At 37.7% G+C, this 15656-nt stretch overlaps 1 protein-coding gene across 1 annotated transcript in view; it reads left to right on the top strand.

Moving 5' to 3' along the window:
- Nucleotides 1-15656, top strand: part of Morc4 (MORC family CW-type zinc finger 4) — a 46126-nt gene that overhangs the window by 18298 nt on the left and 12172 nt on the right. Inside the window, exons 8-12 of the mRNA XM_021153579.1 lie at nucleotides 1014-1133; nucleotides 2687-2787; nucleotides 11607-11696; nucleotides 13930-14058; nucleotides 15371-15439. Of these exons, the coding sequence (XP_021009238.1) occupies nucleotides 1014-1133; nucleotides 2687-2787; nucleotides 11607-11696; nucleotides 13930-14058; nucleotides 15371-15439 (509 nt within the window). The remainder of the gene's footprint in view (nucleotides 1-1013; nucleotides 1134-2686; nucleotides 2788-11606; nucleotides 11697-13929; nucleotides 14059-15370; nucleotides 15440-15656) is intronic.

The raw sequence follows: 15656 nt of genomic DNA, 5'->3' as shown, positions 1-15656 counted from the left end.
TTGTGGGTTTCTACCAGACCAACTTAAATGCTTGCATTTTATATTTATTGCAGCCCCCTTCCCATTAATCCAGCTTCCTTCTTCTAGTTAAATAGAGTCACTGTTGGCACGACTAAAATGAAACCCCAAACACTAGAATTATTTTCCTGAGATGCCTGCAGAACAAGGTAATTGATACTGATTTATTTATTTCTTAGTCATCAACTCAAAAGCCTCATCACTCCTCTCTGTACTGTTTGTACAAATTTGATGATGCATTTCCTCCCACAAGGTACCCTCAGCCCATTACTTAAAACTTTAAGAGTGTACAGCACAAAATATTTGACAATTACTATCTTTAAAATGTCAACGTTTGGTTATGTGAATTTTGATTAAGTTGAAAATTTTTGTCTTACTTCTTTTATTTTTTTTTGAGCCCAGAAAATTTTAGATGTTCTGAGTGAGATATATCTACCATTACCAATTACATCATGTTTCCCATGGTGCCTGACCCATATCGGATGGTATCGATGAACACAGCTTGTCGTTTCCAAAGTCTGTGTACGTGTTTTAAAAGTATCTGTGACAGATAGCAAGAGAAATAATGGGAAGAAGATTGACTTTAGCTCATGGTTTCAGAGGCTCAGTCCACTGGGCAAGAAAGAGGTAGTGGAGCAGAGTAGCTCGCTTACTTGCTGGCAGCCAAAATGTAGAGCCCTGTGTGGTGACACACAATTTTAAATCACAGCACAAGGGAGGCAGAGGCAGGTAGATCTCTGAGGGCAAGGCTAGTCTGTCTGATCCTCAGATTGAGTTCCAGAATAGCCAGGGCTACACAGAGATACCCTGTCTTATCCCCCTCTCCAGAAAAAGAGTAGAGCAAGAGAATGTGTTTTTAAAGTCTTTCTTTGTTGTGTCATTCACATGCACTGACATTTGGTGGGTTTTGTGGGGTTTTTTTTTCTATAATACAATGTTTCTTTTTTTCCTCCTTAAGCCTCTGGTGTTTGTCTCCTTAACAATTTGCTCTTCAGAATAAGCAGGTGAGAATCACGTTTGGATTCTCTTGCAAATACCATAACCAGTTTGGAGTTATGATGTATCATAACAACCGCCTTATTAAGGCCTTTGAGAAAGCAGGCTGCCAGTTAAAGGTGAGTGCTTAATGTTTTGTCATGGGGGCCTGCAACGAATGGGAAGAGAAATCTCAAATCTTAATGGGTTTCAGCCCCTTCTCATGATAGTGTTTCGAGTCTGATACTAAAATCCTTTAGCAGTAGGTGAGGTGCACTCTGTGGAAATATTATTTCTCAGGTACTCATGCAGCATAAGGATTTGAGTTCAGTGATAACCACATCACCATGTGTATTGGCTTATTAGCATATAAAATAGCTCTTATCTTGTGGAGACAATAAAGGTATATTGGAAGGTTCATAAAATTTAGTGGTTGAAAACCAAGATTTAGGGGCTGGAGAGATGGCTCAAGAGTTAAGAGCACTAACTGCTTTTCCGGAGGTCCTGAGTTCAATTCCCAGCAACCACATGGTGGCTCACAACCATCTGTAATGGGATCTGATGCTCTCTTTTAGTGTGCAGGTGTGCATGCAGATAGAGCCTACATACATAAGATAAAATCTTACAAACAAACAAAAAAAAGCAAACAAGATTTGTGTCCTGGATATTCTATCTATAAATTCTATCCCTGGGCTAATCAGTTCATTTCTTTGGGGTTCAATGTCTATGCTGTAAAGTAGAAACAATGTTTTCTTTATCTCCCTTTCCGCTTAAAGGGTTAAAAGATGATAAGTATGATATATGATATGAAATATTTCATAAGCCAAACTACGCAAATGTTACCATTATCTTTGATGTTTTAATGATCATTTAAAGTAGTAATTTCCACAAGTAACCTTTTTGTTCCTGTTTTGAAGATTAAATCGCTATTGCTCAGAGAATAACAGACTGCTTTGTATTACAGTTTACAGTATACCAGTATTACTAGTAGGACTGTTATATAAGACCCAGGCTAGCTAACTGTGGATAGCTTGGTTTGTCCTGTTATAGCATCTTCTTAAACAATTCCTAGTTATGTGTCAGTCTAATTATTCTTAATTCTAGTAAAGAGTAAAGCAAGCTTTAAACCCTGCCCCCAAATCCCTTGCACTTCATCTTCGACTCTGATAGTTGCTTGGTGACCTCTCTGTGTGTGGACATGCCTATCGTGTGAGATTCAGTGTGGTCATTATATTACACCTCAAATTTTCAAATGAGATTTCTCTCCAGTTCTGCAGAACATTAGTATATAATTTTGCTTTTTAGCAGTGTAAATTCTTTATTCCGGTGAATCTTTTGGCAATCCTAGAATATAAAACAAATGAAAATGGATGATGTATATATAGCTACCGGAGCTGAGGGATTATAGTGATCTGTGACTCACTGAACAATCTAAGCGACAGAAACAGGGAGAACTGAAGAGCCAGGAGGAGTAAAGAAAGGGGAGACAATAATTGAGATATATTATATATTATATGAAAAAGTGTACTTTCAAAAATAACGTGAAAATATAGTCTAGGTGTTCCTCTAGGTCTCTATGGCTTTTCCTTACCCATGAATATTGTGTAACCTTGTTCATTTTGGTGGGGGTTGAAAAGCAAATGTCTCCAGGCTGTCAATAGTAATGTGTTGAAATTAACATTTTTCTTCTAAGCCAACCTGTGGAGAAGGTGTGGGAGTAATTGGAGTCATTGAGTGCAATTTCCTAAAACCTGCCTACAACAAACAAGACTTTGAGTATACCAAAGAATACCGGTGAGTCACTCCCAACCTGAGATGGTGCAGATGAGTTGTTCTCCAAAAACTCTCTAAACCATCACTAAAAGCCAGCTTGTTAGGAGAAATTAACTGATAATTCCTTCAGATATATTTTCCAAGACTAGAGATGATGTTGCTCTTTTTAAATTTACCTTAAGAAAGTATGGACTATGGAAGTATTTTGGTACAATATTTCTGGTAAAATCAAGGACCTTGTTTTTCATCTCGAAGCACATGAATCTGAAGTTATTGAGCACATTTTGGGGAGAGAAATTGAAATTTGCCCTTTAAATTGTTGTGAAGCCAATGTACACTGGTGGAAATGTCAGTACAACAGGAAGATACTTACGCTCTCACGGAAGCATGTGGGGAAGATAAATTGCTAAGAATCAGACAAGAACTGGACTCTGAGGTTAAGCCAGTTTATAGGGATATTGAGGAATTGATGAGAGGAGTTGTTAAAATGGGATTGAAGATAGGTTTGGGGTTTAGGGTACAGGAGAGATCTCTTGCTTAGGCATGCCTGACGCCCTGGATTTGATACCTCTTATGTCTTAGTCAAAGGACAGAGGATGAAAAAGTAGAAACCTTGATTGCTATGAAAAATGTAGTATATGAAAATATGAGTTAGGTATATCTAAATTAATTCACATATATATGCAAAATGGGACTTTATTTGTTTATTGTTTTCTGAGCGAAGTTTCTCTGTGATACTGTGTGTGCCTTTATTGGAGCTTCCTCTGTAGACCATGCTGACCTTGAACTCACAGAGATCAGCCTGCCTGCTGACTCCCAAGGGCTGGGATCAAAGATGTGCACTGCCACGGCCCAGCTGAGGAGAACCTTTAAATAAGAGCAAAGAAAATCAAGGAAAGCAGTGTATATTTCAGTTTAAACTTAAAGGAAAATGAATGTCTCCTAGGTGAGCCAATGGGAAGGGTATTTTAAGCAAAAGGATATTAGGTAATGACACAAAAGGTAGGGAAGAGAAAATGTGAGACCATTTGCTGATTTTTTTTAATCCCAGTAATATTTTTCTAAGAGTGGAAGGAAAAATAATCTCTCAGAAATATTTTTTGTGCTCCAACCTATGACAAAATTAATGAAATGTTCCTTTGTTTATATGAGACCACAAGAACTTTAGATGTAGGGTTTGACAAAGAGATAGCTATTTGAATGGCAACCCTAAGTTAATTTCTGCATAATTGGGTTTGAATCACTCAGGCTTATCAGTAGTTATGGCAGTGGTGCACCCTGGATCCAAATACATTAATCATTTAAATGTGGGGCTGAGCCATAATGAAGACCTTTGACCAAGACTTGTCTCCTAAATGTAAAACTTAGAGTGGCATTGCTTTAATGGAACCAAATATTGTTTCTTTTGAGTGAAAGTGGTGAATTTAGGATAATTACCTAAATAATATTTGTGAAATCTAAATGTTAGTTATTAAAAATGATTTCTATGACTTCCCATGTTCTATCATTGTTAACACCATCAAAATCTGTACTTCTTTCATTTGAATACATTAGACTTGGGTTTTTTTTTAAGATTTATTTATTTATTTTATGTATATGAGTACAATTATAGCTGTCTTCAGACACACCAGAAGAGGGTGTCAAATCCCATCAGAGATGGTTGTGAGCCACCATGTGGTTGCTGGGAATTGAACTCAGGACCTCTGGAAGAACAGACTGTACTCTTAACCTCTGAGCCATCTCTCCAGCCCAGACCTTAGATTTTTGATGCCTAGTTTTGGTATGATAAATTTGAGGTTATTGTTCGAAGGTCCAAATAAGGGCATTCTATAAACATGTAGGATTTCTACTTAAGTAGTTTAATAGATACTATATATTTTATTACAATACTAGCCTATGTAGAGTTTTGTGCATAATTAATTTGCTAATTATTACCCAGTTCAGGCGTCATTGGCATCTTTTTTAAATATTTATTTTTATTCTATGTGTATGAGTTTTTTTCTTGCATGTGTCCCACATTTGTTCCTGTTGCTGGCAGGTGACAGTAGAGGACACCAAATCCCCTGGAACTGAAGTTACAGATAGTTGTGAGCTGTCATGTAGGTGCTGGGGACTCAATTGTAGGTCCTTCTTCAAGGGCAGCAACTGCACTTAGCCACTAATTCATCTCTTTGGCTCCAGTTTGTTTGTTTGTTTGTTTGTTTGTTTGTTTTCTTTTGTTTGTTTGTTTTTCAAGACAGGGTTTCTCTGTGTAGCCCTGGCTGTCCTGGAACTCATTCTGTAGACCAGGCTGGCCTCGAACTCAGAAATCTGTCTGCCTCTGCCTCCCAAGTGCTGGGATTAAAGGCGTGCACCACCACACCCGGTGGCTCCACTTTTTTTTTTTAAGATTCTTTTATTTTATTTTTTATTAGATATTTTCTTTATTTACATTTCAAATGTTATCCCCTTTCCTGGTTTCCACTATTTTTTTTTAAGACAGGATCTCCCATAGTTCACACTTGGCCTCAAGCTCACTATGTAGCTGAAGGTAGTTTTGAATTCTTGTCCTTCCTACCTGTATCTCACAAGTGCTAGGACAATAAGAATGAAACCACCAGGCCCTATGACCTTATATTTCTATGTTGGGGACTGAACCCAAGTATGTGTATGCATTTGTAAGTGCAAGCAATACTACTGAGCTATAGCCCCAGCCCTTTATGGAAACTTCATGCAAGGTGAGAGATTTTAGATAAAAATAAGGGGGGGTGAAACTAGACATAGGGGTGTAGATCTCTAATCCTAACCCCCAGGAACCTTGGCAATGGGGTTGCGAATTCAAGGCCAGACTGCTACAGAATGAGTTCTTGGGCAGCCTCATCTACATAGCAAGATCTCCCTTTGCCCCTCTCCAAAAAAAGGGGGGAAATTGCAAAAAGGATTAGAGAACACTGTTTGCTATCACCAAATCCTGTGAGTATTAGATTCAAAAGTACAGCTGATAAAAGAGATGCAAGCCATCATACTACCAGAATATCTGCAAAGAAATCATCTGTAACATAGCACTTTGATAGTAGACTTTAGCTGTAAATATGGTGGTTCAAGCTTAAACCATTTTTAGAGTCAACTTAACCTTTAAAAATGCAACAACCAGAACATATTAACTGAGCAAGCCACTAACACAGAACACAGTAACTAGGTTATAGAGAGTCTTACAAAGAATTTCAAAATTGCTTACTTTAAGGACTTTCCATTCTATTTGTGATAGAGATTATCACACATCTGAAAGCAGTTAAATAGCAGTAAATGGCTGATAGATCAATTGAAACCTTTTTGGTACTACATCGGGAAAATGCCCTGAGGGGAAAAGTGAGAAAGTATTAGGTATGATTTAAGATATGCTTTAAACAGATCTCTTGAGTTCGAGGCCAGCCTGGTCTACAGAGCGAGTTCCAGGACAGCAAGGACTACACAGAGAAACCCTGTCTCAAACAAGCAAGGAAATGAACAATAAGCAAACTAACAAAAGATAATCTTTAAAAAGGCACAAGATTGGAACTGGAGAGGGATGGCTTGGTGATTAAGAACAGTGGCTGCTCTTCCAAATGACCCAGATTCAATTCTTAGCACCCACATGATGGCTCACAATTTTCTGTAACTCCAACTCGTAGGGATCCAATTTCTAACTTCTGGCCCCAATGGGCAGCAGGCACACCTGCATGCAGAGAAAAATTGGAGGTACACTCTCATAGAAGCAGGAGGAGAGGGATGGGATGGGGGATTATGGGGGCAAAGTCAGGAAAGGGGATAACATTTGAAATGTAAATAAATAAAATATCCAATAAAAAAAGAAAGGCAAAAACACCACTCCAAAAATGTCCATATGTATAAAATACATAATAAAAAATTTAAAGGGACACAAGATATCAAAGGGGAAGGGAATTCTGGTATGTAGTTGTGGCATGAGGTATGGCATTGACAAGAATTGCAAAGGGGAAGTAAGAGTGGGGTGTACAAGAGTGAAGAGAAAGGCAATGCAATTGACAGTACTCTGCACCAGGGCTTAGAGCAGACACAGGGAAATATTTTCCGAGATGGGCAGATTTGGGTTTTGTAGGCCACCCAGTCTCTTACGCAGCTTCTCAATTCTGTCTTAGAACCCCTATTTCTGAACTATGTTCCAAGTTATAACTAATGAATTCAGGGGAGCCAGGTGATAATTTATCATTTAGGGGAGAACAGTGATATTTCACTTCTACCTGTAAACAACAGAAAGCATCTTCAGTTTTAACAACTTGCCATAAATTCAGTGGCTTAAAACAACACTAATTGACTGTTCTAGAGGTCTCTAGGTTAGACGTCTGACTCCGATCTCACTGGGCTAAAATCCGGGTGTTGGCAGCCTGTCTTCTTTTCTGCAGGCTCTATGAGAGACTCCAGATTGCTCTTTTTCTCCAACAGTAGGGGCTGCTAGCATTCCTTGGCCCAAGGCCCTCTTCTCCAACTTCAAAGTCAGCAGTGATGAGTTGCATTCTCCTCACATTGCACCAGTCTAGTAAAGATGCTTCCATCATCCCATTTCCTCCTCTGATTCCGACTCCTCTGCCTTACTCTCCCATACTTAAAGACTTACATTGGGATCGTTTGGAATAATCTTCCTACTTTCAGGTCAGCTGATGAGTAACAGTAACTCTCTTCCTTGTATAACCAAAGATGCTCACAGAGTTTAGAGATTGGGACCTAGACATCATTGGAAGACTATTATTTTGTCAGTCTGTCCTCTGGTGCTTCAAGACTTATAAGAAAAACTGATTGCCTTGTTGCTCTCCAGTGCCATCAAAAGCATCAGTCTAAAGTCTTAACTAAACTTTGTAAGCTCAGAAATCCCATGTTTCATATTCAAATCACATTTTATGAGTCTGGCAGGTACACACACACACACACACTTTACTGCTAAAATATAATAGTGTGAGGAGCACAGAACCCCAGTTATTTAAAAATTCTGTGTCAAGTGAAGTTCAAACTGAACAGAAAAAAAGTTCCAGGTACCAAGCAATCTTACAAATCCAGCTAGGCAAATTCCATTAAATATCCCATGACCAGGCATGATTTTCTGGGGCTTGCAACACTGCCCTCCATCATCAAAGCTCTGCTGTCTAACCTTATGGCTCAACTCTCAAAATTATCTGTTCATAAAAACTAGTGTATTTTTACAGCAGGGTAGTTTCATCAACTTTTATATGCACTAGAGTTTTGGAAGTATTTCATTTCTTGCGATGATAATATAATTACGTTATTTCTCCCTTTTCCTCTCTCCAAATGCTCCCGAATACCCATCCTTGCTCCCTTTCAAATTCATGGCCTCTTTTTTCACTAGTTGTTGTTATATACGTATACATACGTATGTGCCTATACATATATAGTCCTAATTCCAACCTGCTCAGTCTGTAGAACGTTATTTGTATGTATGTTTTTAACAGTCCAATAGGATTCTTTCATTATATATTCTCTCCCCATTTATTCCTGACAGTCCAAGCTGATAAAGTTTGCGTTCCTCATCTCAAAACCCTTGTAGATCTTCCATGAATGTGATGGATCGTCATTCCATTTAAGAAGAGGATCTTGAATGGTCTTCCTTAGATAATCTTATTTCTTTTCTTGGCTTCAGCTGAGATGGTTGTGAAGGTCTATGAGTCACGTGCTTAATATTGCCAAAGAGCCTTAGATGTGACTGAATATTTTGACCTTTCAATCTTCCTAATATATTCGCAAATGATTGTCTAACCCCACTCGTTATTCACAGAACTCATCTTTTGTGAGTTTTCACTAACTGAAAAAAAATTTTTTTGTCGAATCCTGATTGCTTTCTGAGAATCAGTGATTCATTTAAATTCTCGTTTCTTGCCTGTATTTTACATGAGCAGCTAGAGGACACAACTCCAGCGGCTGACCTGGAAATCTCAGCCAAATGTACAAATTCATCATTTACAAGCTGTGCTTTGCATGGAACTAACCACAGGGCATGTCTTTGCTAAGCTTTCTCTGACTGTGTAGCTAGGATCGGATTTCACCTTTTCCAGGAGCATGCTGTTCATTTCCCCTGAGCCTAGATTAGAAGTGTCTTTAACGTTTCTCTTCCTAACTCGGCTTATGATGGTCTGGCTGTGCTTCTTCACTCCCTTCTGAACCCTCCAATTTAATTAACACCCTTCTCATATCTCTATTAGCAATCTGTTCAGTGCAGTTTAGACTCTTGCATGTTTCTCAAAACTCTTCAAACTTTTGCTATTTTTTTTATTCTCCTTTTTTCTGCTTTTAGTCGGGGTCCTGTGTAGCCTCAAGATCACTATATAGCAAAGATGACCTTGAACTCCTTATCCTCCAAAATGTTCCAGGCTGCCAAACTTCAGGTTCAAAGCAACTTCCTCATATTTAGGTGTGTTTTTTTTAAAATAGTAGTACTATGTTTCTAGACACCACAGTCTGCCATTTTTATTAAATTTCTATATATTTAGATGTGTGTGTGTGTGTGTGTGTGTGTGTGCGCAGTCTCAGGTCATGAATCTTCATAGCAAACATCTTTACCCACTGAACCATCTCAAAGGCACTTTATTCTTGTCACATCATATAGTTGTGAATTTGGGTTGAATCCGTTTACATTTAAATCCATCGTTTGTAAGAGATGCCTCTGTCATCTGGCAATAAAATAAAGCAGCTTCCCTGATTTCCTCCGTTGCTGTGTTTTATGCTCAGGCGATGCTTTCTTTATAGTGGAATGTTTGAACTGTTTTCTCCTTTCCTTCTATATATATTATCTCACTATTTTCCCTGTAGTTCTAGAGAATGCATTTCACATGTCCTCTGTCTCTTTAGATTTCTATGATGCCTAATCTCAGGTCTATATTTTATTTTGGTTTCTTTTCTTTTCTTTTCTTTTTTTTTTTAGGTGTTCTGTCTCTTCATTGCCATTTCCATTTTGTTCAAAAGTTGCTTTTTGACTTCCTTCACATCTTTCTAGGGTTGTGTAAGCATCTTTAAGCCAGAACTTTCTCCGAGTCAGTTTCTTTGGATTTCATATTTTTAATTATATTCTATTTTTATATTCCTTTGTATGCATCATGATTTTCATAACATGATAATTCTGGAAATAAGATTCTCCCCACTTCACTAGGATCTGCTATGTTGTTTTTGTGTATATGATGTTGGTAGTGTGTTTTGTTGTAAGCTGTCTCTGCCAGGAACCTGGTAGAGTGTAAACTTAAGGTTTTCTCACTTGTGTTCTGACCTGTATCTTCTTCTGGAAATTCACTGTGGCTTCCTAATGTACATATGTGTATGGTTATGTGTGTCTATGCATGCACATGTGTGCATATATGTTTGTGTGTGTGATTTTGAGCATCTTCATTTTTAACATCTGGTTCACTAAGCAGAAAAAATGTGAAGAGGTGAAAATAAAGTTCCATCACTTTGAATGTCCTGGACATTATTTCATCTAGAGGAGAAGCTTGTAATCATGGAGAAATATATTTAAAAAGGCCACTTGCCCATTGTGTGACCAAAAATAGTAGCAATGAGAGCACTTAGAGGATAGCATCCTCTTTTCCAATCATGGTTCTTATAAGTGGCTTATGTGACGCATGCAAGATTCTCTGTCGAGGATCTAGAGGTGGAGAATGTGGAACTATTACTCTGCCAAGAACAGAAACGGACCAAAATTAACCACAGTTTACCATCTGCATGTTCCAAAATATTGTAGTTAAATATTAACTGGACTACATCCAGACTCCTATAGCAACGGTGCGGTAAATGTTGAAGGAACATTTTTCTTATTAGTAGTATAATTCTGTGATCATGCAGATTCTGCAATTGTTAATCGAGGTAAGGAGACTAATTCCACATGCCTATCTATCTTCCCAGGCACCCATCAAATTTTCTTTATCAAGTATATTTTGAAGATGAAACAAAACATAATTCTGTGTTTGGGAAATTTATAACAGAGAGATGAGAGCAGTGGTAATAGGAGAAGGATAAGTTAATACAGGAACCTGCCTATGATTATTTTAATCTCATGTATGCAGTGGGAATCTAATTTAAAATGAGTAAAGTGGAAGTAAGGAAGAGGCATACTTAAGAAGCATTCTGCAAAAATAATGAATAATGACCCTGAGGGGAAAGAGAGGTTTGACATTTCTCAAGTTTATAGAGTTCCAGATACGTGTACATTTGCATTAAGTTGTAATCCCGGGGGCGGGGAAGAATTTGATAGGAATTATTCATTAGACAAGGGGGCAAACTCAAATACAGCTTCTAATAACAGTGTTGTAGGAAAATGTTGAAGAATCGTTTTTTGCATCAGTACTATGCTGCTATGATTAGTGTTTGGATGCAAGGGAACTATAAAGACAGATAATGTAAAGACAGTTAATATTTGATTGTGGTTAATAGATAAGCTTTTGCATATGCTCCTCTCATTTTTTTCTATTTGATTCTGAAAGTGTAAGAATTCATCAGCGTTTATGTCTGTCCACGTTCTGAAGTGGTGCTCTGTCATAGTCTCTAATGACAACTTACTCATTCTGTGACTCTGTAAACCTTGAAAAACTAGACTGTTTTACTTTGGGGGGCGGTCTTAAACCATTTTAACTTCACAACCAAAGTGACCATCAAAGATTATGATGTTAATGTTGTGGGTTTTTTTCCATTATGTTTTTCATTATGGTTTTATTATAGGACTTTTCAGAGGCAGTTGACTCTTATGTTAGTTTTTTAAATTGGAGGTATTCAAAACTAACAGGAGTTTCTGAGAGATCAAAACTTATTCAAATGCTGAATCTTGACATGCTTCTTACATTTTCTTTCAGGTTGACAATAAATGCCCTTGCACAGAAGCTCAATGCTTATTGGAAGGAAAAAATATCTCAAGAGAATTTTGAGCCCTCACCTACTTCCAGGCTAGTACCGTAAACAATAAAATATAGAGTGTGAAAACATTAAGGGTAATGTCCTTCCATCAAATGGAAGAAACAAGGAGAAAATAGTGCTTTTTTTTTCCCCAATCAGGGATGTTAGTTAACTAACAATAAGAAGGCCCATGTTCTAATTACATTGTTTCATTCTTCATTCTGTTTTAAAATGCATGTGGTTTGGATCATAAATGTGAAGGGTTTAATGCTGTCAGTTTAGGAGAGACTGGGGGATTATTGCCATTTAAATCAAGCACTCCTGGGTGGGAAGGCTAGACCTGCTTCTTGATAGCTGAGTGCATTTTCTAAGTGAGTCGCTTCACCTCTCTGAGTTTATTGGGTTAAGTTCCATGCTTTTAGAACAGTACGTGGCATTGAGTGGGTGTTCGGACATGTTAACAAACTTGCTGCCTTTTTTGTTCTTGCTAAATATTGGGACCGAACTGGTATTTTAGAGAAGAAATAGGAAACCAAACATATAAGAGAAAAAGTAGACTTTTCTGAATCTGAGCCTTACTAAGTAAGGAGAAAAAAAAAATCAGACCAGAAGGCAGACTGCATAGCAACATACATACAGTTAGTTATGGCCTCAATAAATTAAAGATCAAAGAGCTAGAGATTACACTGCGCCCCTCCCCTGGCCTCATATGGGGGAGCATCTACTGTTTTAAATGAAAACTACTAGAGCAAGTTATGGTACAGAATTTTTGTTTCAAATACAATCCGAATGCTGTGTATGTTTCTAACTTATTCTAGGATCTCAGCTCATGTTTATCCTCCATGTTTTGCCAAAAATTCAAATTCAAATGAGATGCCATTTTGCTTTTCAAAGTAGCAGTGATAAATGTAGTGAGACAGATGTTCGTATATTACTAGACCATGTAAGAGCTAACAGCAGAATTTTAATAGAGATTGTTTATCGAGTGTTTATTTAAATTCTAAACATTGTTCTTCGTTCCTTATATGTAATTATTTGTTTACTAAGCCACAAAACTCTAAAGTATATAGATATTATTACTTAGAAGATAGAAATCCCAGTACACTAAGAACTTTCATCATTTGTACAGGATTAGACAAGTAGAACACAGCAGAACTAAGCTTCAAATTAAGCAACCATGCTCCTGAAGCTACAATCTTCTAGCATGAGCAATATAGTATAGCGTCTTTAGCTTCCTATTTATACAAATAGAAATTCTAAACCCCTTCTTTGTGCCTGGATTGAAGGATTCAGCATGGTCTGTTTGTAGCCCTTAGCAGAGAGTTGCTGCCTCTTAGTGTCCTTGTCATCAGAAATAATGCAGGCATCTTTCTGCAAGACATTCTTCTGTGTAAATCCATCTAAAACCAAAGCTAACATAACCTTTCCGTTCTTCTTCCACTTGTGCTGAAATTGCTATCTATGGGCTCTGGCTCTGTAGTTGTGTGGAAATACCAGACAGCAGAGGTCAGGCGTGAGATTAGAGCAGATTGCAAGTCTGGAGCAACCTAAAGCAATAGAGAGGTCTAAAAGTATGGGGGAAACTTGGCTAAATAGATGTTTTTTTAAAAAGGACATTGGTTTGAGTGTCAGAAGTACCTTTTATTTTCTTCTTTATAAATTTCTCTATTTGTGATTTTCTACAATGGGGTTTTGTTACTTTTATAACTAGTAATTAAGAAACAGGATTTAAAACAATAAAACATCACTACAAGAAGTCATAAAAGAACCATGTCACTTTATTGAATAGTCTAGCAGAAAAGCAGTAAAATACTACATACAAACAAGTGCACCTTGATAGTAAAGTGGACCTGAGGTGTCTCTCTCTCTCTCCTCCTTGAGTCTTTTCATCAGTCTCTGTTCTCTTTCCAATACAACTTTTCACTTTATGTATACCGTCTGTCATATATATATATATATATATATATATATACTACTTTTTCAAGTTAATACATCTCAGGAGTAAAATTATCTCATTATTTCCTTGAAAATGATTCTAGAATAAATATTGATAGCCTCTATAAATAATGATAGATCACTGGGTTTTTTTCTTTTTATCCACATCTGGTGTAGTTATCTATGTTGCTCAAAGTACACACATTTCAAACATCAAGATTATAAGACTTCTGGCCTATTTTCCATATAAAAGGGTTTTTTTTTCATTCTTAGGACATACCTTTTAAATGCAAGATGAAGCACAGAGCTAGGATGTACACAGTAACATTTCTGGTTTTCCTCACCCAGGAGGATTCCTGACCAGACATGGGTACAATGTGATGAATGTCTTAAGTGGAGGAGGCTTCCCGGGAAGGTGGATCCATCCATATTACCTTCAAGATGGTTTTGTTATTATAATCCCCATCCAAAATTCAAGTAAGTCTCCAGGATTCATTATTCTTTCAATAATAACTCCTGATTTGTCTTCCTCTTTTACAGAACCACTTTATATCTAATCCACATTCTTTAGCCTGGTATCAAGCCCCTTGTGCTGACTGGCCCCACTTTAACTATCTATCTAACCTTATTTTTTCATTATACATTACAAAGTCCTACACTCTCTTAAGGCACTATTTCCCACATATACCATGGTTATCCTCTCCCCTATGGCTTTGAGAGTGTCATGTCTGTTGACTGAAATCAATTCGGATGTCCCATGCTCCTGTTCAAATCATAACAGGCTCGGGAGCTGAAGTCTTGTGTGGCAGCTTTTCATCTCGATTGCAATTTTTTAAGAGTTTTTTACCCTGGCCTCCTGCTCCTGCAGTATTTGATTCTTGACATTTGTTCATAGACCATTTTTTATTTGGAGGTGTTTTTCACGTGTACAGTTTTTGATTCCACAAGCACTTTTAAATTCTCTAAACCTGAACTCCTTGCATCCCACATTGAGTCAAGCTTTCCCGTGTAGCTTCTGGAGCATCCGTGTAAATAGAATCTGTTGCAGTCAATACTGTTGCTTTCCTTGGTTGTCTTCCTAATGGGCCATATGTTCCTTATAGCAGCCTAAACAGTGCCTGACATAAGTCAGTAGTTACGTTTGCTCATAAGAAACCTGTCTCCTTGGATCCAGCTGTGATCTTTTACATATTCTTCCTTTTTTCAGACCACACACTGGTTTAAAAAAAAAAGTAAAAATGGAAGAAAGTAAATGAATGAAGACTAGGTCTGTAAATGAATGAAGGCTAGGTCTGATTTGGAAATGCCCCTCATAGTCTCCACGTGTGCCTAAGCTCTTTCTATGCAGAGGAAGTGAGGCTGTGTAGTCAGGTTATGGGATGGACTAGAAGAAGTTCCTTGTTAAACTTTTTTTTTCTTTGCCTATGTTGTTTTTTCTCTGTTTCTGCTTATCCAGGAGAGAGCTTTCTAAGCCATTTTACTCCCTTGGAAAGTGAATACAGTACACCACCCCAATCAGTATTTGTTCTTGTTTGTCATTTTCTCAGGTCTACTTGTGGCCACTGAGTACATTTTTTTTTTTTTTTTTTGCAGTTTTGACTTTTTTCCTTCTGGGATTCCCTTCTCTGTGCTATACATACAGCCAACTTTTATAGTGTGAACGGGATCCAAAGTGTAGAACGTTACACCATGGTTAAGCTGCTCTATAATAATAGTCATAAGGGAAGTAAAGAGTAAAAGCTAGGGCCATGTTTTGGTTCCAAAAGATAATTTCCTCACTATACTACAGGAGATGCTCTGTTCCAGAAGAACAAGAACGCATTGATGAAGACTTACACTGGAGCAAGGCTAAGCAACAGTTGAGTATACATGGGGCGGTGTTCTCCATTCCAGAGGGAGGGGACCACATTCCCTGAAATAAGACAAGGGATTGACCCTCCTCATCTGTCTGTTCTGCCAGTTCTTCCTTCTGTCACATAATCCAGAATGCCTTAACTTATCATTTGTCTGTTCTTACTCCCTGTTACACACACATACACACACACACACACACACACACACACACACACACACAC

The sequence above is a fragment of the Mus caroli genome, chromosome X (assembly GCF_900094665.2).
Source record: "Mus caroli chromosome X, CAROLI_EIJ_v1.1, whole genome shotgun sequence".
Classification (NCBI taxonomy): Eukaryota; Metazoa; Chordata; class Mammalia; order Rodentia; family Muridae; genus Mus; species Mus caroli.
The sequence above is the reverse complement of the archived record's forward strand: the minus strand, read 5'-3'. Positions and strand labels throughout refer to the sequence as shown.